Genomic DNA, 25,437 nt, shown 5'->3' on the forward strand with positions numbered 1-25,437 from the left:
GGAAAAATATTTTAACAGTAATGCATTCAGAGGTAGAAGAGTGGACCCAAATGCAAAGTATTTCATATTTGCATCAAAAGAGGAAAGGCCGTCATCATTAGAGCTGTTGTCATATTTTGCCAAAGCAAAATTCAGGGAAAATTTGAGAGGAAGTGCCTTAGAGATTTGTGGTAAGCCAACAGAATTTTCATAGTTCCAGAGCAGTTTCTCAAGGGGTTAAGGTCCTGCATAGCCACAATGAATGGGTGTCCACATAGCTATTCTGTGTCACCCTCTCAGTATCTATTCGGAAGACAGATTGTTGCATTGAGGTGCAGTACCTTTGGCAGTTTGAAAACCTGAGAATATATCTGAGACATAATTAGCATGTACAACGTAAAGTTCTCCTTGAGAACAAGGTTAAGATGGAGGGAGGAGAGTCTCAATAATGCGGGAAGGGAGTGTCTGTTGCCAACGTAATATAACTTCAGAGTAAATAGAAGATTTAAGCGCCAAGACAGTCTGGCATCCTTCATGAGCACTAATTTAACTTTAAAGATTTGAGGGGAAATAAATTCAAAAATGTCTCCAGAATCCATTTTGGGTCCACCTTTTGATATCTCTCTGTTATATTGTGCATGCTAATGAAGCTTTGCTCCAATGTCAGACAAGCTGCACTTTCTCTCAGCTTGTTCATTCCCTGGAAATCATTAATTAGCTAGCACTTTTCATCTGCAGTCACAGAGAAATCGGAGAATGGAATCTCTTGTCTATCCACCCCCCCCAAAAAAAGAAGTATTCTAATTATAACTCCAAACTTTTCATCTTCTCCCTTTAAAAAGCACTTGCTGACAAAATGTCACATATATTTTGCCAAAATTTCACTGATGTCAGATTCATGAAATGCAATGTAAATGAACCAGGTTATGCACAGATTTTCCATAAGATAATCTAAATTCAGGATATATATATATATATATATATATATTCATAAAATTAGCCAATTAGCCTTATGGTGGTCACTTGACCAATGTTGTGGACTATAAAACTGCTTGATATGGTGCTGATGATGAGACCCTGGATTTTGCATGGAAACTGCTATTACCTAAAGATTCGCTACTTGCGTATGCACTTGAGAGCTGAAGACAGAAGAGTCAAGTGAAGTATTTGTTTTTACATCAAATCCTTCTGACAATTTGATTCATACAGGCATGGATGGGATTGTCTCATTGCATAGTCACAACCACTCCATTGCATTAGAAGGTAGTTAGGAAGTAGTGACTTGCCCAATGAATCCAAGGTCACAAAAACAGCAGATATGCTGATAAAACTAGACCAGGTCATTTCATTGAGGACAGTGTTTCTAAAATTATTTGCCAGTGGGGAGGGAGGAACCCTGCACTTTCAAAGCTAGCATATCAAAAGGAAAGCTTGAATCCTTTTCTCTGGAATCAAGTTTTCCAGGTGTAATGGCATTCAGTCATGTCACCACCTCTGATCTGATGCAATGATGTGTAGATCTGCTTCTTCTCAAATTGCATTTGAGACACTCATTTCAAACTTTCTTGGCAAATGGCTGGGGAAAACAAATCCCTAGGTACTAAACTGGATCATAACATTTTGGCACATGTGCATTCTCCACAGTGTGGGTGCCAGTTCATGGTCTGAACAATTATGCAGTGCTCCTGCTTCAGCTGCGGTACTATTGAGGGCAAGGAGGACATGAGTAGCTGATTCAGTGGCCAGGCAACTGTTCTAGTCGTGGACATCTTCCCCACAATGCACACCCATCCTTTCCCCCAATTGGAAGAAGAGTCTGATTCAGTGCCAAGTTCAGGACTGGCACCATTGGGCAACTACTCAGATCCCAGCAGGAGGCTTACGGCCACATCCCAGAACCCTCTGCTTCTTCTGCGAGCAGTTCCAAAAGCAAGGGAAAGGAATAGCAGTCTCCACTCAAATTGCTTTCTTCTTCTGAGCAGTGATGCAGGTTGTGTCCACAGGGAGATGGCAAGTGGGGAGGAGGAGAAGAGGGCCTATTCACTCTTTCCCAGAGTTGGTTTTAGGGTGATGTTGTCGGTACGGTGGCGCTGGGCAGAACACTGCAAAGGACACCACAGTGATGCTGCAGAACGGACTGTGAGAGGTGGTGGGCACCACCAAATGTTAGCGTTCCAAAAGGTGCTGCTGAAATTTGAGAGCCCAAAGTCTGCCACTGCTTTGCCTAGTGACAAGATGGTGCCCTCTCACCATTTCATATACAGAAGCACGACAGTGGAAAATCTCTTTCCAATATGTGAGAGCCAACTGGCTAATTAGGACAGGCCTTGCGCATGGACAACTCTGTCATCTGACAGAGGGGAATGGCTCAGGGGGAAGAACCGGGATGTATCTGAGCTGCATGTTTAAATCTGCCTAATGGCTGGGCTAGCCCTACCAGTCTAACCCCAGCGTTCCAGTTCTTCAAGAGAAATCAGTATTCAAGAGAAGCCTTCCAGTGCACATGTGCAATCCTATTCTCAGTTGCATGATCACCCAGTCCTCATTAAATTGACTAAATGTGTGTTTGCCCTCCCCATCTAGAGTCACTAGTTGCTATGCATGACTACTTGTCCATGGCAAAAGCAGGATAGAGACCCAACACTTAACCCACTACATCCGGGACTTTAAACTCCCATCCAACCCATGGTCAACAATCAGGTGTATCCCAACATTTTGGGGTGGCACATGTTAGCCACGCCTGTGCGACACCATAAAGCAAGCAATATGTATCTTGGAATATGTCATTATTGTATGTGCTTTGGTACCTGGGATATTGCTGCCATTACATAAATGGCAAATGGTGCTTGCTATGCTATCCCACTTTTCACAATGTGACTTTCTGACACCTAACATATTGTTGTGTCATTGTGTTATTGAGTTTGTTCCATCCCTATGTTGTCTTACAGCCACTGGACTATGAGAATCGAAGGCTATATACTTTGAAAGTAGAGGCAGAGAATCTATATGTCGACCCGCGATTTTATTACCTCGGACCTTTCAAAGATACAACCACTGTGAAAATATCAGTGGAAGATGTGGACGAGCCTCCCATTTTCAGCAGATCCTCTTACCTTTTTGAGATCCATGAAGATATTGAGGTGGGCACAATCATAGGCACTGTGATGGCCCGAGATCCAGATTCTGCTGCAGGTCCTATCAGGTAAAGGCCAGGATCAAAAACCCTAGACTGATAACATCTCTATATCTAGTTATTTCAGCTGATGTTGTTACTCTGACTGGTGAGATGCATAGAAATGTAGGCATGAGGTACTTGACAAAGAAGACTATCTAAGGTATTCTATCCTGGACTGAGTGATACTATAGTCTTGAAGAAGATTGTTTTGATCATGTAGAATGACACTCTCAGAAGCCTATCAGGCCAGAGTATGAAACTTCAAGGCAATGTTGTGACTTTCTGTCTCTCATTTTTGTCATGAAACAGTAGCTCTGTCTCTGCTCTGATACTATTAGGGACAGATACTTACTTTTGGCCAAAAAAACTAGTTTATAGGTATATATCTCACTCTCTACACAAGGCAAAACAACATCATGTCATTCCCACCCCCAGAAGCTTATTTTGTAGAGCCAAAATGTTACCCCCAAAAATCTAAACTTGAAACACAGAATTTTGAAATTGACTATGCAACTTTAAATCTAAAATTGACATTCAAATGTTTTGGCAAACATCAAATATGAAATCTCAAAATGGGTGAGTTAGAATGTCCGTTTCGCAGTGGGAGCAAACAATGAAATCTTTCATTATTTCCCATTTTTTACTAATTGGAAAACCATAGTTAACAGTTTCAGGACATGCTAGGTTTTCAACCAAATCACGGTATATTGTCCTGGCTTATAATGAAGCTGTTACCAGGCAACTACAGTTAATGGAAGAGTTGCTGGTTTCTTCATTCCATTCCTCAAGTAAAAACAGGAGCAAAGACCCATAAACACATCTAATCAATTCACTGATATTTCAGCTTATTAAGCAGATATGCGTGTCCAAACTCAACCTATGTCATAGCATATCAATTTTCAAATGCAGTCCAAGAGTTAAGTATAGCATACCATCTACTGCCAAATACTGTTGTAATTATTGAAAACACATCTCAAAATCAATTGTTAGATATCATTTTGCAGCTATTACATATTCAATGAATGTTCAGAGAACAATGGAGCATTATATGAATATTTGGTTCAGCTCTATGGATTTGTTTTGTTTTCAGAATCATGCTATTTTACTTCTCCTCCTCAACTGTTTATATGTGATATTTATACAACCAAGAAGTAACGAGAACTCTGGTTTGGCTTCTTCGTCAATTTCAGTCATATTTGACAATAGCATAAGCCAAACATGAGCTAAAAAGGAAGGTTAGCTGGCCATGCCAAGACTTGGAGCTCTGTATTGGCATAAGCTCATCTCTCATCCCGTTCTATACTTTCCATTATATGACAGCTTTATTAATGTCTGTCCATGCAGTTTGGATATTTATTGGAATGACAATAGGAATTTCAGCAACAGTTAATGAAAGATGTGAATGTACGGCAGAAAAAATGGGCAAACAAGTACTGGCAAATGTATTCGGCAAGCTTGGATATGGCATCAGAAAACCAGTTAATATTTCTATAGGAATATATTACCTGATGTTTTTCCTAGGAAAAGAAAAGGGGAAAAAAACCTCTTTCCTCAAATCCAGCTATCCAGAGTCACTATTTAGGAATCCACAAGAAGAAATAATTTCTAAGTTGTGATTCAAGGACCCACCACCCACTTGGGGATAAGAAAGACACATGGACACAGTATATTAGGTTAATGGGCTAAAAAAAGGTCACAACTTTATTGATTACAGCATGTGAGAGGTATTGGCTTAGGCATTGGATAAAATAACAGAGCGTGACTCCACCCCCTCAGGGAGTGGTGAGTCTAACAAGGGTTAACCACCAGTGGGAGGAGCCTATTGATGCAAATACAACTGAAAGCTCCCCCTAATGCCACCGGGGGTCGTGCCATGGCCCTAGCCATAAGCAAGGGCATCAGACAGGATCCATGACCGCCGGATTCCTTTACCGGAATACCCATAAAGTAGAGGGGAAGGTGGTGGCCACACCCTGCCCTCCAATACACATATTCCAATGCCTAACCGCCTATACCTAAAAGTTGTGACGATTTGCTACGAGGTAGGCGAAAAACCAAGTGGCCGGTGCCAATTTGCCAGTTCAACCCAGAGGGGATAAAGCAACAGAAACCCACAGAAAATGCAAAGCAACTCCCCCCCCCCCCAGCCAGTCTCTAAACCTCACGGTCTCCAAACCACTGATGATTCTGCTTCCCTTGAGGCACTCCACTCAGAAATCTGCTGCCAAGACAAAATACTTGAGCCCCTGCTTCCCTGCAGGAATGGCTCCTCCTGGCTCTCGCTGGCCACACTCCCAAACCAGCCGAAAAACAACAAGCTCCTCCAGAGGTCTTGATCCGATGAAAACCTGCAGTGGAATGAAAAGGAAGTGCTGCCGCGGCCACATGTGAGCAGCAAAACCCCACCCCCAAGCCTCCATCTGATTGGTTGGCTGCCTGGGGATGTGGCATGGCAGCCAGGCCAGGCCAGCTGGGCAGGGGCTGGAACGCCCCCTGCCAACGCGGGAAACGGCTCCTGCTCACAACTCCTCCCCTCTGTAAGGAGGAGAGGCTTAATGGCAGGCACCAAGAAACCAAAAGAAAAATCACTGCAGTTTTGAAAGGTGCAGTCTGCCATCTTGATTTAAAATGGCATTCGATTTTCCTCCGAACATAGACAAACACTTGCTCCGTAATCTCTGGAGCTATTGTGCAAAACTTTGTTATGTTATCTTAAGAGCTGTCCAAATGCATAGAGAACAAAGTGAAAAACAACTTTCCAGAATATCATCGCGGGTTCCCTGATTTCATGCACATCCAGGACTGTGGTGCAGCAGGACAAATCCTCCAATGGAGGAGGTTGCATGTTGACAGCTTTGCGCTTTTATTATATAGTAAGGTAGGTCTTCGCATCCAAAGAATTTAACAATAATTATTCCCTGCCAACACACCCCTTACCCCTACCCAACACAATCCGGCCATGCCAAAATAAATAGCTGGTTTGTGAGAAGATAATGAAGAGGAAACATTGACACTGATGTCAGTTGCAATCCATTGTTCAGTATGGCCAAATCACCTGTTTTCTGTGAAATAAGCTGCAGGTGAATAATTAACTAGAACTATTGATAGTAATGGACGGGGGGGGGGGGAACTGTCCCTACAATTTTTGCAGTTTTCCATGAAATTATCTGGGGTTTGAGGAAGGAGCAGCAGGGTTACATTGTACCATTCTAATTAAATATTTTTGGACCACAGAGATAATAGAGCTAATAAAGGTAAATGACTGTATTTATCTTGTTCAGTTCACAGGGAAAGAAAAGTTACCTTTTTGCTTATTAAAGCACAGTAGTTGGTTCTTACAGTTCTGCCAGAGCTGCCTTTTTACAGAATACAGAAAACACTTGATGCAGCAACACTGTACATATAAAAAAGCAGAGATTAACTATGAATTTTCCTCAGTGATGATTATATATATTTATGCTAACACAAGTCTTTGGCACACAGGCTTGCACACATCTTTTCTGCCTCGGCAAACGGAGCAATAATTCTTTTTCATACTGACAATGCTGGCGCCTTCTTTGGGTTGCTTTCTTCATGGAAGTGCAACTCTGAGGCATTGATACTCTGAACATTTTGTATGGAACCTTTATTAGAAAGGCCAACATCAAGAATGGGGAAGGCCTCCATCTTAAAAGCACATGCACACTCCAGAACCCAAAGGTGCACAGGCTATATGGAACTGGGTTTCTGTTGTTTAGGGTAAACAGGGATCTGTCACCAAAAGAGAAGAGAATGAAAGGGAGCAAAGATTAAGAAAGCAAATAACATTGAGGAGGAAATTACCACAGTCAGTTCAAGAGATGATGAGGAGGAGAGAACAAAGACAGACATATCACTGCAGTAGAAGTTGAGCCCAGCACTGCAATTTATGTATCACATGTCAATGAGCTGGATACTTTTTCAGCAAAGGGAACATAGACTCAGTAACATTTCAGAGGCATTTCTGATGGCCGCCTGTGGGGCTGCTCCATTCCTCATGGTTCTTCTTCTTCACACATGAGAATAGACAAGTGAGAATTGGAAGTGCTTCTGTATCACCAAGTCCATGATCCATCATGCAAAATGGCTTCAGGAACTCTCATGGGGGGGGGGTGCAGAGAGATTTTAATGATTTCTTAAGAATCTTGGGAAGAGATAGGTCTGAATAAAATTTGGATCATGAGCTTCCCAATGGCTCCACGTCTCTAGTGACGCAACATCTGTCTGAACACTGATTTGGAATGGCTGTTTCTTATAGGAAGATGAAAGTGGTGCATGTGCAGTTGGCAAATCTTTCTCTACTTGATCCAATTTAGGTTTTCTTTGGATCGCCACACTGACCTTGACCGAATCTTCAACATACATTCTGGAAATGGATCTATTTATACTTCCAAGATGCTTGACCGAGAAATATCACAGTGGCACAATCTTAGTGTGATAGCAGCTGAAATCAGTAAGCTCATTGCTATTGATGCAAGTGTTTTCTTCATGTTTGCATGAGAAGAGAATATTGTGCAAAATTATTTTTCTTTCGATTTATGTGGAAGACCCAGTACCTCATGCAATGTTAAGCTTCAGCATGTGGGAGCTGATGCAGTCTGCGTTCCTTCATGACACTGGTAGACCCACACTGGAGAAGTCCATGTAGGTAGGCTCTTAGGAGCTTCTCACCATGTCAGAATTGCTTCTGTTTAGGGGAGGGTCAATGCTGGTCTGGGAAGGAGCTATGGTGTAGGCCCCCACCCCATACCAATTGTGTGAGCAGAGTGGCGTGAGAGGAGCATGGATTGCAGCAGATCCCACATCCTACAGATGCTGTCAGAGGGTCCCCTAAGGGTGAGACTGTCCCTCAAAAAGTATGAGTAACACATTAAAGGACCTCCTAGTTTAGTCATCTATAATTCTGTGTGTTGAAGTTGTGGCATCGAAGATTCTGCCTTAGCTGGTAGAAATTCATATAGTGAAACTGCTGGGGGTTTTTCCCCCATTTTTGTTCTTAAAGTGCCATGTATCCATGGCCTTCTAGTTTAGTTCTGATAGAAAAGAGAATCTATTTTTTAAAAAGATTACTGATTTCCCCCCTGCTTTGACAGATAACCCCAAAGAGATGACTCGCGTTTCTGTTTACGTTCGGATATTGGATGTGAACGACAACGCACCACAGTTTGCTGTGTTCTATGATACTTTTGTCTGTGAAAATGCGAGAGCGGGCCAAGTAAGTCAATTTATGGAAATGTTTAAAGCTATTTGGTTCTGTTATGGGAACAGGCACCAAGTCATTCATTTACAATAATGTGTCTATTCCTTAAGAGTGAAAGATTGCTTTTGAGAGCAGTTTGGGGAACTTAACATGAAAAGGGGGAAAATGGCTGCCAGCAAATCAGACTCCAGCCTTGTACAGCAATGCTTCCCAGCTACATCAACATGTAAATTACCAAATGACTTTCTTGCAGATCCACAAAAGGAAGCTTTATGCTCCGAAGACATCAAGCTCCTTTCTCCCTCCCCCCACCCCCCAAAAGAAAACAGTTTCTCTTCAGTTGTTTTCTCGGATTTGTCCTTAAAAAAACACCCTCTTAATTGCATTCAGTGCCGCCTTCATGGAGGAAAGTGTTATATGTTACAAACAGTAATTTGTAATCATTTTTTAAGCATCCTTTGCTACATAACTCAATTGCGCTTTGACTTGACATGGATAGTGTTCTAAAACATCACTGTCAGCCTTCTATTTTTATGCAAATGCCGGTTTTTATCTCAAAAGGCTTTCTGTGGGCAAATCACACAACAGCATAAAAAGTTGTTTGCATCCGAAGGACAAACATTTGCTTTGCTTTGCCTCTTTAGGAGATGCTTTGAACTGTACTCGGATCAATGTGAAATGACTTTGCCTTCAAGAGCGGCAAAGTACCGGCCATTAGGGCTTCTTGCAACTCACAATTGTGCCTCCTGAGGAGAAAGAAAATGGGAAGAGTGAGAGGACAGGGGCACCTTAACTCTTTCACTTCCTGCTGTTTTTCTGCTCAAATCACTCCTTCCCCCAAACTGCTTTTCCACTTTTGTGGGGGTGATGGAGGGGCACACATCCTCACCTTTAGGGAGGAAGATTTTTTAAAGGGTTTGCCAGAATTGGCAGGGAGAATACTGTGACATTGCTTCGATTACCGTATTTTTCGCCCCATAGGATGCACTTTTCCCCCTCCAAAAATGAAGGGGAAATGTGTGTGCGTCCTATGGGGGGAATGCAGGCTTTCACTGAAGAGAGTTGCCTGCATGCCGAAGGCTGGGCGCGCTGAGCCCAGCGCCCCCAGACTTCGCGCACCTCTCCGCAAGGTGCGGGAGCCCTGCGCTGGGCTCCCACTGCTTGCGGAGAGTTGCCTGCATGACGCAGGCTGGGCGCGCTGAGATCAGCATGGCCAGACTTTGCGCACCTCTCCGCAAGGCGTGGGAGCCCTGCGCTGGGCTCCCGCTGCTTGCAGAGATTTGCCTGTTCTGGGGGCTGGGGTCGGGGGAAGCTCGGGCTTCCCCCGCCCCAGCCCCGCACCTGGGGAGGGGAAATAATTTTTTTCCCTTTATTTCCCCCCAAAAAAACTAGGTGCGCCTTATGGGACGGTGCGTCCTATAGGGCGAAAAATACGGTATGTTTTGTGTCAGAGGGGAGCAGAGGAGTATCTAAGGGAAGATTTTGTGCTCCATCCTTCCACAGGGTTTACTTCTATCGGAGGCTGAGCCAAAATTTTCTACTCAGAAAGGGTGAGGGGGAATTTGACAAACTTCTCCCTCGACTCGCCATTTTCATTTACGCTGCCAGGCACTTTCTATCAGCAGCTAAGGCATGCACTGTAATATCATCTGAAGGCAGCCCTGTTTAGGGAAGCTTTTAATGTTTAATAGGTTATTGTATTTTAATGTTCTGTTGGAAGCCGCCCAGAGTGGCTGGGGAATAAATAAATTATTATTATTATTATTATTATTATTATTATTATTATTATTATTAGCCGGCCACCCACTCCCCATGCAGAAAGAGCAGCAGGCAGGTTGGGGACAGGAAAAAAATGGTCCCACACTCTCTGTCCTCGGGGTGATGTCATGTGACTTTAGCAGCACCCTGAAGCCAGAAAGAGCAACCATCTCCCTTTTTACTCAACCCGGAGTCAGTCCACCAATGAGAAAGCACCCGCTTCAGGTGGTGGAAGCACATGGCATTGTCCCACCTGTGTCACCGCTGGTGCTGGTGGTGGAACACCCACTTCTCACTGGTGAGAAGGAGGCATCCATGTGCACAGTTTTGCTGCTCATCTTTCCCCCTGCCCCTGTGTGGAGAAGACAAGAGGCAATGTTTTGAGGGACGCCTCAACTCTTGCCAAGTTTGGCTAGAGTGGGAACACTCCCCGGCAATGGTGGAAATAGGGGGTGGGGCACAATGGCATGGGGGGGGCAGAGAGCAGCACTTTCTCATTTCACCTCAGATGGTGAAAAGGGACACATTGCCCCTGAGTTCACGTGTAGTGAGAACAGACTGCATCCCCGAGCCATCAACATCTCGGGTAGCACCTTGGATTACTTTAGCCCAGCCTTTCTCAACCTGTGAGTCCCCAGATGTTGTTAGACTACAACCCCCATCACCCCCAGCTAGCAAAGCCAGAGCTCAGGGATGATGGGAGTTGTAGTCCAACAACATCTGGGGACCCATAGGTTGAGAACTGCTGCTTTAGCCAAACCCCAATATAAGCTCTCAGATATAGGGTGACAAATAGAGTAAGATTTAAATGTATTTACATTACTTCCCATGCCACATTTGAGGTCATAAGTTTATGCCATGCCTGCTGAATTCGATACACATGACCAGGCTACAAAACAAATTGCAAGTCAAATACCTGTGCAGGGCAGAAAGAAACTTTTTGATTTTTCTGGTTTACAACTAATTTTCAACAGATTTCATATTTTGAACTGAACAAAGGCTAAAGAGTCTGTAAAATTTGACTGTGTCCACAACTGCATTCTTCCCAAATGGATAAATAGGCAAAGACTTTTTAATTTCCTCTTCCATATTGATTTAGTTGGGAGTTATGCATTTATTTTTTTACTTTTCTATCCTTTCTCGCCTCTAAGGAGCACAAAGTGGCACACATGATTCTCCCTCTCTTCATTTTATCTTCACAGCAATCCTATGTGCTAAATTAGGCTGAAAGACAGCTATTGGCCCAATATCACCCATTGAGTTCCATTGCTGGGGTTGCAAAAAGGCCAGAAACTTTTGCTTCTGATTTGAGTTAACCATGGTTTATAATTATGTATGAACCGGAAACTGTGGTTAGCTGAACCTCAAGTATGGTATAGGGGGACAAACCAGAATTGAAAACCAATGTTTAAAGTTGGCTTGTTTCCCTAATTCACAATTAAGATTAATTGCAGTTTGTTTAGGTTCTGACATAACAAAATCATTTGAATAGAACATCCAACCATGGTTTATTATTATGTGACTAAGGCTTGATTTCATTTACTCTCGCTTTCCCTCTCCTTTTTCAATGCAGCCGCAAGGAGGAGAGAGGAAATTTTCATTTTACCACCATTTAGTGTTACATGTGAAGCCTAAACTGTGATTAATCTCAGTTTATGGCTCGTTGAAACAGGTTGGCTTCATAAATCACAGTTTGAAGTTGGTTTGTTTCAGTAAATCATAGTTAAGATAAATCTGAAGTTGATTTGCATAAAGATGAATCATGGTAGCCCAAGTCCTTCCCTTAGGCATCCCCACTACATTTTCCCATCTGTTTTCTTGTGCAGAGGAGTTGAAAGGCATAACATTGTGGGAGATGGGGCAAGGATAAACTATCCAAACGTGTCTTACGTGTTCCTCCTGCAGGAAGATAGATTAAAGAGTTATTTGCCTATATCTCATTTTGGAAGAAAGCAGCTCAAATGAATAATAGTGTGTTGGCGGGGGGGGGGACCATAAAGGATATGGGGCAAAATGCAAAGTTTTCTGAAGCCAGATTTGGCCCCTGGGCCTCCAGTTGCCTACTAAAGCTCTGGGGAATAAAAAAAAACCAAGTAAACAATGTAATGTGCATTTGACTTTACTGTGTTGTTTGGGGTGGATAAATGTTACGTACCATGCAAACACAGAAACATATTTTGAAAGCGTCCTTCAAGGCCACTTGTACTTCTCTGAGCACTCAGACAACCTTCTCACAAATGTCAACTTGTTTTTCCTTGCCCTTCTCTGCAGCTAATACAAACCATAAGTGCAGTTGACAAAGATGATCCCCTCGGAGGACAAAAGTTTTTCTTCAGTTTAGCCGCTGTTAATCCAAATTTCACAGTCCAGGACAATGAAGGTATAATGAATAAGACATCTCGGGATGTGAGATGAGTGATTCTTCATGCACATTTCTGGAGTATTCCCATTTTTGTGTAGTTGGGTAACTGGATTCAGAAGCACGGCATAGAAATAAAGACATGTTTCAACTCATTTTCAAAGGACGGATAGGCACTATTCTGGCCCACTGAACCACTGAACAGTGCTCTAGAGCAAAACCTACCCCATCAAGTTGCTGTAGATTAGCTCCAGATAAACTCTTATTTCCCAATGATTTTTGTAGTAGCAAAATGGTGGGCTGGTCCACCTACTCAAGCATTTAATTTCCAACATTGTCCAGCTGGGTGCTTCTGAGACACCCTGGGTTTCAACCACTGAGCCTCTTGGGCTTGCCAATCAGAAGGTCAGTGGTTTGAATTCCCTGCAACGGGTGAGCTCCCATTACTCTGTCCCAGCTCCTGACAACCTAGCAGTTTGAAAGCACTCCAGTGCAAGTGGATAAATACATAGGTACTGCTGCAGTAGGAAGGTAAACAGCATTTCTGTGTGCTCTGGTTTCTGTCATGGTGTTCCATTGCACCAGAAGCAGTTTAGTCATGCTGGCCACATGACCTGGAAAGCTGCCTGTGGACAAATGCTGGCTTCCCTCAGCCTGAATGTGAGATGAGTGCTACAACTCCATAGTCTCCTTTGACTGTACTTAACAATTCAGGGGTCCTTTACTTTACTTTTTGTTTTCTGAGACACCCACAAGCAGGGTGTGATGGCAGAGTCCTGCCCAGTATGTGATCAGTGAATGTATACTGTTATTGCTTGCAATTAATCATCATGTACAATAGTCAATGATAGATCCATCCCTGAGCAGCACATCAGCCACCATTTTTTTCAGAGATGAGAGATCCAATAATGGATATCTGTCATCTACCTAGCTTAATCCAGAAAACGTTCAGTTACTAGTGTGCACCTTCAATCATTCAGATTGTCTGTGGGGTTAGCTAGACATTTCTTGGGGTTTTCTTTGCATTTTGTCTATGATGCAGCGATTATGGAGTCATATCCCATGTCCCACACCACTCAATTCCTGTTAGGGGACTAAAAAATAACAATTGCTCATTAAGGAAACAAACCGGTTCTTTTGAGTGAAGGGGAAATGGAGGGAAACATTGATGGCCTTGAATATTATTCATGCTAGCTCACATTATTAATGACAAAGTTGTAGGGTTTTTCGTTCTTCATTTAAAACACAACGGCAAGGGGAAATGTCAATAAACGTGGAACTGTGGCTTTGGGTCAGAAGGCTGCACACACAAGACAGCTGACTGCTTGCTTTAGGGGAAATATTTAATGGGAAGTCTGTTCAAGTTCTGTTAATGTAACACTGAATGCATAGCTCTGTGGTTTTGTTGTAATGTGTACATTGTTTGTGGCTAACTGGTCTAGATAACACTGCCCGGATTTTGACGAGAAGGAATGGCTTTAGCCGGCACGAAATCAGTACTTACCTTCTGCCAGTGGTGATATCCGACAATGACTACCCCATCCAAAGCAGCACTGGCACACTGACTATTCGGGTGTGCGCCTGCGACAGCCGGGGGAACATGCAGTCTTGCAATGCTGAAGCTTTGCTCCTTCCAGCAGGTCTTAGCACAGGAGCGCTCATTGCCATTCTGCTCTGCATCATTATTCTCCTGGGTAAGTTGCAGGGGAACGCTACTCTTAGGCCCTGCCAAGCTGCATCCTGCAGTCTTTTTTTTTTTTTTTTTTTTTTGCAGCCTTACTTACTTGTCACCACCTTTCAGTAATCAAATTGATACACTGATTGTCCCTGAAATTGGATTAGGGTGCAATATTATCTTATCTGCACAGATGAAGTCGGAACTGCATAACCACTTCAGCACGTTCCAGCTTGCAAGCTGCTGCTCCAGAGATCACCAACCTTTTTGTCGGGTGCATGGGCACATTAGGAAATCTAGGCAACTGCTGTGGGCACCACAAAACACCCATTTCATAGAAGAAGAAAAACTGGCGCTGCTCAGAACCAGCCCAAACAACAGGCAATACATTTATACAGGGCAAGAAAAGCAAATAAAGCAAATGAATGAATGAAACAGGCAACATCCCCACCACCAAAAAACCCCAACCAAGCAACAACAAAAAGTAAAACTGAAGAACATCCCTATTTAACAAAAAATGAGAGGGTCAAGGGGCCTTGGTGGGCAACAAGGGGCTGACAAGGTGCCCACAGGCATCAAATTTGAGGCATTTTTGTCCCAGGACATTGATAATCAAGGCTACTTACTGAAAAAATAGGAACAACTAAAAAAAACCCAACAATTGAACATTCATAGAATTAAAACTATATATAGATATAAAATATGCACACACCATTACCTCTCTGGAGAGCTTCACATAGAGTAAAAACTGTGTGCCTCTTCCAAGATTCACGCATTGATTTCTGAATCATTTGGTGAATCGAGCGCCTCATTTTTTACAAGGGGAACTTTTGCATTAGAGAGTAAAGGAAAGAGCAGACGAGAATAAATGCTGCCATACCTTAAAAAAGAAAAGAGGAAATTGAATTAAAAGTGTGAATCAACCTCTACTCTTTGGAGATAACAAGCTCAAGTGGAGTTCTGTTATTCTCTCTCTTTCTTTCTTTAACAAAATAAAAAAAAATCCTAAGTTTCCTACCCCCTCCTTTAAAATAAACTTCCAGGGCCCTTTTCGGCCTAAATTAGGAATACTTTATCCGCGTAAACAAATTGTGCAACGTATGAAGAAATGAATGAATGACTTAAAATAGTCAGCAGCAGATTTCACGGTGAAGCTATGCTGCTTACCTTACCGCTGGCTGCTGGAACCAATTGCAGCACTTTGGGGAGGAGAAATGGTGCCAGTAGAAAGGTGAATGGCTCTGCTGGCAAATTTGCATTGCAAAAACCTTTCTTCCATCCTGGCCCCCTCCTTACCATCCCAGTCCACTGCAGTGACTCAGCCACACAGAGGTCAGGTGCACAACACAGCCCCACCAAGCCACCCTAGCTGAAAATAGTACACTCTTTAATAGGGATTATGGGGTCAATTAAACTTTTTTTTTTAACTGTGGATTTCCAATTAGCTTTGCTGTCACTTCTTTCCTCAAAAGAAGGCATAGTTCCTGCTTCAGCAAGCAGATCTGAGGGAAACGAGATGGGATATGTCAAAGAACAGCTGTCAAGTTTGAAATGACAATTAGCAGCTACTTTTCGAAGCAAAAGAACAAAGGAAGCATTAGTTAAGCGTTGCACTTTACAGTCTATAGCACTAAAAAAGAAGAAGGCTATTTTGGGCAGACTGTTTTCAGTATTTGGTTAAAGTGCACTTGCCGTAGGTTCTGGGCAGACAAAAGGAAATTCTTTCACATAATGCATAAGTAATTTAAGGAATTCACGACCAAAATATGCAGTGATGGCATACAGATGATTTTTTTTTTTAAAAAAAGTTTAGTCTTATTCAAGGGGGATAGAACTCTCAACAGCTGTTAGGATAGCTAAGAGAAACATCCACGTTCAGAAATAAATACCTTGTTACAGGCCACCCCAATCTCTCCCGAGCAGAAGCCATATTTTAGGGGTCTTGGCACTTAACCTGGGTTTGTGTTTCTTGGGAATGAGGCACAGAGGAGACTGCCGTGTCTTTATGAAATATGGTTTATTTTTGCACATATTTACAACCTGAGATTTGGTGGAGGGTGTGGAGAACATGACACCCCAAGAGTGCCTCTCGTTGTTCCTCTCATAGCTTCAGCAAACTTGATTCCAAACACCCTCTGTTACCCCTGGTAACTTCACCCTCTCAGTTCTTCTGTTACTGTCCACTTCTCAGCTGGGAAGAAGGATGGCATCTACACAGTCAAGTGTTCTTAATGGCCCGGTGCTTAGCTGCCTTTGGGTTCTTAATGGCATCACTGTCAGCAATCTTCTGAACAGAAGAATTGGTTCAACCTGCGTTTTTCATTGGCCTGGCATCTTCCCTTCATAATCTAAATATTTGCCAAATTCTACCCTTCATTAAATTTAGGGGAGTCTTGTGCCCTTGCAAATGCATAACAACATCTTCATTGCTAGAGCAATAAATAATAAATAATGAAACCTCACACCCTTCCTGTGAGTTTCCAGAAGTATTGCGGTAAAAAACAAAACAGATTGACCTTCTTGGTTTGATTTAGCCAAGGAATTTCATATGTTCTCATTTCATCTATTCTGGACGTCAAGGGTCAGGATTACAAATCCCCCACGATGTTTCTTGGTAGAATCTAGCAATGGTTGCACATAGATTAATATTGTTATAGATTTAAGGGGGTAATGCCCCCAAACCCCATACATGCCACGGTTTCAATTAATTGGGATATGGATTAAAGTGCAGAACTGTGCCTGGCTGGTTGGCTGGCTGAAGAGCAAACTTGATAACATGACAAAAGGTGTTGATGGCCCACTGGGGAGTGAGATGTTACCAAGGGGGTGGGGTGTATGTTTGAGGGGACAGGAAAAGGGTTTCTGGGAAGAAGAAGCAGGAAGAAGAGTTGAAATCCATCTTTGGAGGAGGCTGCTTGCCCTGCTGCCTCTTGAAATGAGCATGCCATGAGATCTGGACTCCCTCCATGAAGACTGAGGGTGTAAATAGGCAAATAAACCGTATTTCTTAAAGGCATGGCAGTCTCTGCTGCACATTCAATTCTCCAAAGAAGGACAGACATTTGGCGAGTGCATGGCTGGGCTCTTGCCGCCGCTTGGCAGAGAGAGGGGCAGGCACATGACTTTTGAAACAATATGGTCCAATATTCATATATTTGGTATAAAAACACACAACAACAGTGTGCTGATTTGATACAGGATGCCAAATACATCATAGAGTACAGTGGTACCTTGGTTTTCGAATGTCTCAGTTGACGAACATTTCAGTTTTTGAACGCCGTAAACCCGGAAGTAAATGCTTCGGTTTTCGAACACGCCTTGGAAGTTGAATATGCCACATGGCTTCCACTGAGTGCAAGATCCTGAGGCCTAGCTGTCGGCTATTGAGTTTTCAGTTTTTGAACGTTTCAGAACTTGAATGGTGTTCTGGAATGGATTACGTTTGAAAACCGAGGTACCACTGTATTACCAAATAGAGCATGGCTGAAGTCTTGCACTGAGCTGGTAAAAAATAGTAATAATAATAATAACAAAGATGGACACGACAGACATGTTTGTTAGTATCGCAAACTGCAATTCCTTCTTAATGGTGTTCTTTCTTTTTTCCAAGTTATAGTGGTGTTGTTTGCGGCTCTAAAGAGGCAGCGAAAGAAAGAGCCTCTGATCTTGTCTAAGGAAGATATCAGAGACAACATTGTGAGTTATAATGATGAAGGTGGTGGAGAAGAAGACACACAGGCTTTTGATATTGGCACACTGAGGAATCCTGCGGCTATCGAAGATAAGAAGCTACGCCGAGATATCATCCCGGAAACATTATTTATACCACGGAGGACTCCTTCTGCCCCAGATAACACGGATGTCCGGGATTTCATTAACCAAAGGTTGAAAGAGCATGATAATGACCCCTCTGCGCCACCGTACGATTCCCTGGCAACTTACGCCTATGAAGGAAATGATTCTATAGCTGAATCCTTGAGTTCTTTAGAGTCTGGCACTACTGAGGGAGACCAAAACTATGATTACCTCAAGGAATGGGGGCCTCGGTTTAATAAGCTTGCTGAGATGTATGGTGGAGGCGAAAGCGATAAAGACACTTCCTAACCGACCGTAGGATATACAGTTTTTGTTCATTTGAGAGGAAGTAACTTTACAGACACCTTCTCCACGTGACAATATTTGATGTTCAGGAATGTTTTCCTGCCACTCAGCACAATGGGTTTTTTTCCTTTCCTTTCTTTCTCGTTTCGTTTCGAATTTGCTCATTAATGTCCTTTATTCTTTCTCGTAGAATGTCACATGGAATATATACAGCATTTTATTTAACCCCTTTCCAAAAGCCAAAGCTATTGAAATTCAGTGTGGTCCAATTTATGAAATAAAGGATACACTACCTTTGTGCAGGTTTATAATCTCCCAAGCAACCATAGATTTGAGTTGCTTTCGTTAAATACATGTTCTACACTTGCAAATACAGCTTTTTAAAAAGACCCAGACCATGATCCACAGAGGGTCATGAATGCACGTTCCACATGCACTCCTATGTTTTTCCTTAGAATTTTATTTCTTTTTCAGGAACTGCCCACACAAGACCCCTGGAGAGCTTTCCAAAATCTTGCATAGAGAGCATTCTCCCCAGAATCGACATGCCTAGAAAACAAGGGGCTTCTTTTTCTGTTACAAAAAATTACTCTTCTGAATAATAGCCCAGTGTGCAAAACCCATCAAATTTTCCAATAAATTCTTTGAATTTTGCTATAGGTGAAATTTCAGTGGCACTTCTAGTTTGTGGGTTCTGTTTGTGCAATTTCTGAAAAAGGAAGTGAAAAACAATTAAAATGAATGCATAGAACCTCTGTGCACTTCTTTTTAGAGATTGTGGCCCTGGAAGAAGAAGAAAACATATGTCCCTATTCTGTACATTACAAATTTCCCTGAAAATATACACGTGGTGTTAATGTGATATGCAGCTGGTTTAAAAAAGAAAAAAAAACTTTGTGCAACTTCATTTCATCAGATTCTATCTGCCAATGTTTTATATTTATATTTTTGTATTTATTTTTAAGAAATAAACCAGTTTTATAACGATATTGTTGCCTGCCTGATTTATAAAGAACATGGCCTTTTATCAGTTTAGAGGGTTGTGCTTTTTATACACATTTATTTCTGGACCACTTGTCCTTCCAAGGAGCTCGCAAATATTTAAATACAATATAATCCAAGCATAAAATCATAGTGTAAAACAGAACTCATCTAATAGCAGCTGCAATTAGGTGCACATAAGCCCCATTGAACTCAATGGGAAATTTCAGCAGATAGATATATCTATATCTATGAAGAAAAATAGAATCACTGACCTTGAAAATATTAAGGAATTGCAACCTCATTTTGAAGCTGACTCCCACTCAATCCTTACCAGCTAATGTATGTGAGTTTATGTGTATCCCATTATAACTATGCAAAAAAATTCATGCAATACAGCTAGTGGCTGTATACTAGTTATACTGCAATGTTAGCTTAAGTGCAGTTCTATGCATTGCAATGGGACTTACTGCCAGGCAAATAATGGATATAGGATTAGGATCACAACCCAATTTAATCGCTGGTCTGACTCTCGACCATGTTGCCTGGAAATGGTTACACTTTAGCTCTTCCACAAGGGAATCTGGTATGAAGGAAGTGAAAAAATGGGATCCCATTATTTAACCAATATAAGAAGCCTTCTCAAATAATGGCCCTGATTCAGCTTTGAACTACTCAGCAGAAGGTATCTTTGCTTGGAGGGAGGGGCAACATTCAACATGGCCTAGAACATTCAAACTGGCCTAGAACAATTTACCCTGAATTTAATAGCAGAACTAATTGGAGTGTAGCAAATGCTAACCCTACCCAAAGCTTAAAATCCTAGCAACTGAACCATCAAATTGTGAGGCAAACATATTTTCAGCAAATCCTGAACTGCAACACAATTGGTATACATTCTTTGTTTTTTTTAGGGGGAGGCTATTTCAGAGTTTGGCTGTCACAGAAATAGTCCTCTTCATGGTTGGTAGCAGATGGATGTCTGGAAGTTGTGGTATAACCAGGAGGTCATTTGATGGTAAACACAGTGTTTGGGCAGGTCAACATGGAAGAAGCCATTATCTCATGTATTCTGGTCCCAAGTTGTTCAGGGGCTTATTCATACATAAAGTTTCAACTTGATCCAACAGCAAAATGGCAGCCGGTACAGTTCTTTCATTAAATGTGTTACATGGCAGAAGCCAGATGCATCACACAACAGCCTAGCTAGATCCAGCTTCTAGAGCCCCACAAAAAGCATATTGTAGTAACTAAGACACAAAGATAACAATGGTCACTGTGGCCAAGCTATTCCCACCTAGGAAAAGCTGTAGCTGGTACACCAACTGAAGCTCATAAGAGGGGTTCTTTGTCACTTGGGCCTGTGGTGACATGATAGCTCTAGGAGCACCCCAAGACTACAGACTTGTTTCTTCAAGGGCAGTGCAATCCCATCCTGGACAAGTAAGATGCCTAACTTCTGAGCCCAGAAACCACACACACACCTACAGGACATCCATTTTATCAGGATTCAGTCATCCAGCACACCTCTGTGTCCAGACACTAGTCTAAGACCTCATGATTCGGATGTACAACCTCTCCCGTTTTGTGATTCAGAAAAGTGGATTTAGATGACATCAGCATGGTGATGGCACTGGACTCCAACCCTCCTAATGTGCTTTGTTTTACCACCTGTATCTGGTATTCATTTAGACAAGACTTCCTCCTCTAAGCAGGTTTCTGCAGATATATTGTCTTCCACCAATAGCCTGAATCTAGCAGTTCTGATGTGTGTTGGAAGAAAGGATGAAGTTAAGTGCTGTAGAGGTAGCTGAGACACCCTTGTAGAACCCCCATTTGGAGGTAGTATAGTATACAATGGTACCTCGGTTTTCAAATGTAATCTGTTCCGGAAGACCGTTCGAGTTCCAAAATGTTCAAAAACTGAAAACTCAATAGCTGACAGCTAGGCTTCAGGATCTTGCACTCAGCGGAAGGGAAGCCGCAAAACATGTTTGACTTTTGAGGTGTGTTTGAAAAACGAATCATTTATTTCTGGATTTACGGTGTTTGAAAACCGAAACGTTCAACTTCTGAGACATTCAAAAACCGAGGTACCACTGTATTAGCAGAATGTGTGGTTTGGCCCAAGTCATGTTTTGGATCTGACAATGCTGGTGGCTCTCTAGTTGAATATTCCTGTCAAAGGAAGGATGAGCAATCATTTTTTGACAAGGGATCACTCACTGACTTTGCCTGATGACTAGATGGGTGGGGTATAAAAAATAAATTTATTACTACTACTACTGCTGCTACTACTACTATTTGGCAATTACATTAAGTAATTCAATATAAGAATGTTCATCTATACTATTTACTTTTGAGGTGGGAAAATCTTCTTGCCTTTTCTTATAAAGTGAACGTCAGTTACGGAATAACTTTCTGAAGAGACAGAATCAAACCATGGTCATTTGAAACAAATATTGTAACTGTGCATGCAGTGGAATAAAACACTGTACAAATTTTCAAGCATGTTTATCATTTTTTCAATAACTGCTTAAGCCCACAGAGAATGAGGAACTCCACGTCTGCTAACTAAATTAAATATCCTGCTTCAGGGCCAAAACAAAGAACACCTTCAGATGGACATGATTCTAACCTGAGGGCTCAATCCATTCTGCTTATGAAGATAAATTATTTTGAACACTTATATGCTATCAAATGCCAAACATATTGAGAGGGAAGGTTGCCAGTTTAATATGAAGTATTTTAAGAGCAGAATTAGCCGTTCTAATATATTTTAAATTTCAGGAAGTAGAGATGACCCCCTACCCATACACATTGGAAAAACATGCAAGGGAGATTGCAAGCCTGCACAAGATACACCCACATACTAAAGTATAGGCATGGAGCTCATTTAGTGTGGCTGGGATGGGGGGTGGCACTGTGGTGTAAACCACTGAGCCTCTTGGGTTTGCCGATCAGAAGTCGGCAGGTTGAATCCCTGTGATGGATCCCACCCCCTTATGTCCCCATTAATCTACATCACTTCTACGTCTTGTAATCTGTGTTTGTACCCTCGGTGCTTTGTGTGCTTTCTGTTCTGACACTTTCTGAGCTCTTCTTGACCTTGGGAAGAGTGGAGAAATGCTGTCCAGAGACAGTGAATCTGTTAATCTCCTGTCTCCCAGTGTTTCTTCTCCTAGCTGTTCCCCATCCAGTATTTCCCAGCTTCTGCCTTCTGAACTATGTCCCTCTGCAAACCACTGTTCCAAATCTATACTGTCCTCCTGCTCCTCAGCACTGTCCCTGACAATTTAGTTGCCCCCCGCCCTGGCCCCGTAATGCTCCCTTTTTAGCCATACTGACTTGGGAAACTGAGGATAAGAAGCAATGGTGGTTGAGCTTTTCAATGACCACACACCTCAAATCCCTTCCTCTGACTGCAGACCTCCTTCTAACTCAGCCTTCCCACTGTCCTTACTGGAAAATTAGGTTTTCTCCCTTATTTAGATATACCTCCCATCAATAATAGTGCTTTCCTCAGGATTAGCTATTAAAGTGCTGCAGTTGGATCCTTGCTGCTTTGACTGCAAGCATTCTGTCATGTTTGTTTTATACTTTATTAAACATTACAACTTGAGACCATTAATTCCTCAAATTTAATTAACAAAAAAGAAATCTGTTTTGCCATGTAAAATGTCAAGTTCCATTCCAAAGGATCTGGTGTTGTAGATATAGCAACGGCAAAGGAACAAACATGGTTCATTCATATGTGCAACAGAATGTTTTGGAAATGTCATAGTAACCTTTGAAGACGACAGTCGCAGTGAAAGGAGCCTGATTTCGGATCCTTAATTATATGAAATGTTATGGAGGGGGAGCACCCCTGAAAGAGCAGCTTTCTCTTTCTGAAATCTCATTTGGGCCTTGCACTTTGAGACACTTCACATGGGCAATTGTCATGGTGATAATTTCTTCACCTCAAAATGTTTCTCGCCTCAAACAGCGCTCCAGGCTAATCAATCAATTGCAAATGGAGAAACTATATGATGATCAGGCTGCCACCTGATATTTGTGAGCACAGACCCTCCAAGTGTCCCAGGTACACTCCCTGATTGACAGAAGCCATCCTGGTTTCTGATTTGACCCCGGAACATCCCGGAACAGACCCTCCAAGTGTCCCAGGTACACTCCCTGATTGACAGAAGCCATCCTGGTTTCTGATTTGACCCCGGAACATCCTGTTGTTCCTTAGGACATCCCTATTTTCATCAGAGAAATGTTGGAGGAAATGGAGTTATGCAACTCCTGAGCCAAGGAGATAAGTAACTATACAATCTTTAGAGGACATCTATAGGAAAGTTATGCTTTTATATATGGGCAGGCAGGCAGTGCAGCCTGGCCCTGCTTCGCTCCAGTGGGGGCAGGGGCGCTCCACAGCGTGGGTGGCTTGCCTGCCCTGGGTGCCAGAAACCCATGTTACGTCACTGCCACAAGCAGAAAGTGAGCACTACAGTACTCCCCTCACCCACAATTCCTAGCAACTGGTATTCAGGGGCATTTAATTGGTACAGTCTAATTATCCTCCATGAAATTGCCTAGTAAAGTTAAAGGGACTCCTGACCATTAGGTCCAGTCGTGACCAACTCTGGGGTTGTGGCGCTCATCTCGCTTTATTGGCCGAGGGAGCTGGCGTACAGCTTCCGGGTCATGTGGCCAGCATGACTAAGCCACTTCTGGCGAACGAGAGCAGCGCACAGAAACACCGTTTACCTTTCCGCCAGAGTGGCACCTATTTATCTACTTGCACTTGATGTGCTTTCGAACTGCTAGGTTGGCAGGAGCAGGGACCGAGCAACGGGAGCTCACCCCGTTGCGGGGATTCGAACCGCAGACCTTCCGATCTGCAAGTCCTAGGCTCTGTGGTTTAACCCACAGTGCCACCTGCATCCCATGAAATTGCCTAATCCTCTTTTAATGCCATCCAAGTTGGTGGCCATCACTAAATATTGTGGGAGTGGATTCCATAGCTTACCTACGTACTGTTTCCAAATAGCTACACAATTGGCAAGCGAGAAAGCAAGAACAGAATTCCCAACTTCCTTTGTTGGACAACACCTGGAAATGTTTGGAGGGAAAGCAAAAGTTATCCATGCTCTAGAACATCTGAAAGGACTCAGCCATAAATAGATGTGTGTAGCCACTGCTACATTATCCTGTCTGTTACCGTGGAAGAGAGGGGAGAGGCTTTTGATTGATTCTCAACAAGGAATTTAACAAGGTTTTACTATGCCCTCTCCTCTCGACCAAGGCTGAATGGACTTTATTTAAAATTATTTTTGGATTGGACCAGGAGTGTGAATGAAATGCTGCTGAACAGATCTGGCAAAAAGGCTGAATTTGAGAAAAAAAGATCTTGTTTTTAATTGTGTGCTGAGGAAGAACTCCAGAGCAGAATTTTAATGGCGGAGACCAGACATGCACTCTGTGAGTTCTTTATGGTCACAGTTCATACGCTAGTCAGTAAACAGCAGATGGAATGGAATGTGACCTTGTACCATCCAGAAAAACACTGCAAAGGTCTGAAGTTAATGATTAACTCTCCCAGCACACCAGGTCTGGAACAACAATGTGTATGAAGGACTACACAAGTGAAATGGATTGCCTACTTATAAGATGTAACAGAGGTGCTGTTTGTAAGGTGGTGGGGGGGAACGGTCAGCTGGAAAAATGGTTTAACAGCAAGTGAAGGATGTCAGCTGGACTCCAAATAAGAAACAATTCAGCAATGTGTGGAAATGATGGTCATATGTTTAAAACAGGAGCGGGAAACCTGGTTTTAAGAAATTGTATTAAATTAATTTAATTAAGTTTGATTTGCAAACATTTGAAAAATTAATAAATATAATGGGGGGGGAATGACTCAGCAGTAAGCATCGCCATAACACTTGTGCCCAACAGCAGTAAAAATGTTATCACATGAAGCAGTTCTGATCAGTGAGTTCAGCCTCATAATTCCAACATATCGTTCATTCTGATGCATCCATATTTTAGACTCCTCCTACCATTATTACTGTTTCTCTGCAGCATGTCTATTTGGCTCTCGAAATTAAAGAACTTCATCTGGGGATGAAGCTTGATGAAGGTCAATAGTCCAGGTCCAAGTAGCACAATGCCTTCTGTTCTATCATGGCATGGATCATTAGTAC

General features: G+C 42.5%; 1 protein-coding gene across 8 annotated transcripts in view; it reads left to right on the plus strand.

Annotated features, from left to right (window-relative positions):
* The window catches only part of CDH10 (cadherin 10), a 132,471-nt gene extending 113,219 nt beyond the window's left edge, over positions 1–19,252 (plus strand). For 6 of the 8 annotated variants that reach the window (XM_053397105.1, XM_053397102.1, XM_053397103.1 and 3 more), the window contains exons 7-12: positions 2,928–3,181; positions 7,489–7,625; positions 8,266–8,387; positions 12,402–12,510; positions 13,932–14,183; positions 17,775–19,252. In XM_053397105.1, the coding sequence (XP_053253080.1) occupies positions 2,928–3,181; positions 7,489–7,625; positions 8,266–8,387; positions 12,402–12,510; positions 13,932–14,183; positions 17,775–18,268 (1,368 nt within the window). In that variant the 3' untranslated portion in view covers positions 18,269–19,252. The remainder of the gene's footprint in view (positions 1–2,927; positions 3,182–7,488; positions 7,626–8,265; positions 8,388–12,401; positions 12,511–13,931; positions 14,184–17,774) is intronic. The other 2 variants (XM_053397106.1, XM_053397107.1) reach the window with 2 other exon arrangements.
* Positions 19,253–25,437: the final 6,185 nt, after the last annotated feature.

The sequence above is a fragment of the Podarcis raffonei genome, chromosome 7 (genome assembly GCF_027172205.1).
Source record: "Podarcis raffonei isolate rPodRaf1 chromosome 7, rPodRaf1.pri, whole genome shotgun sequence".
NCBI lineage: Eukaryota > Metazoa > Chordata > Lepidosauria > Squamata > Lacertidae > Podarcis > Podarcis raffonei.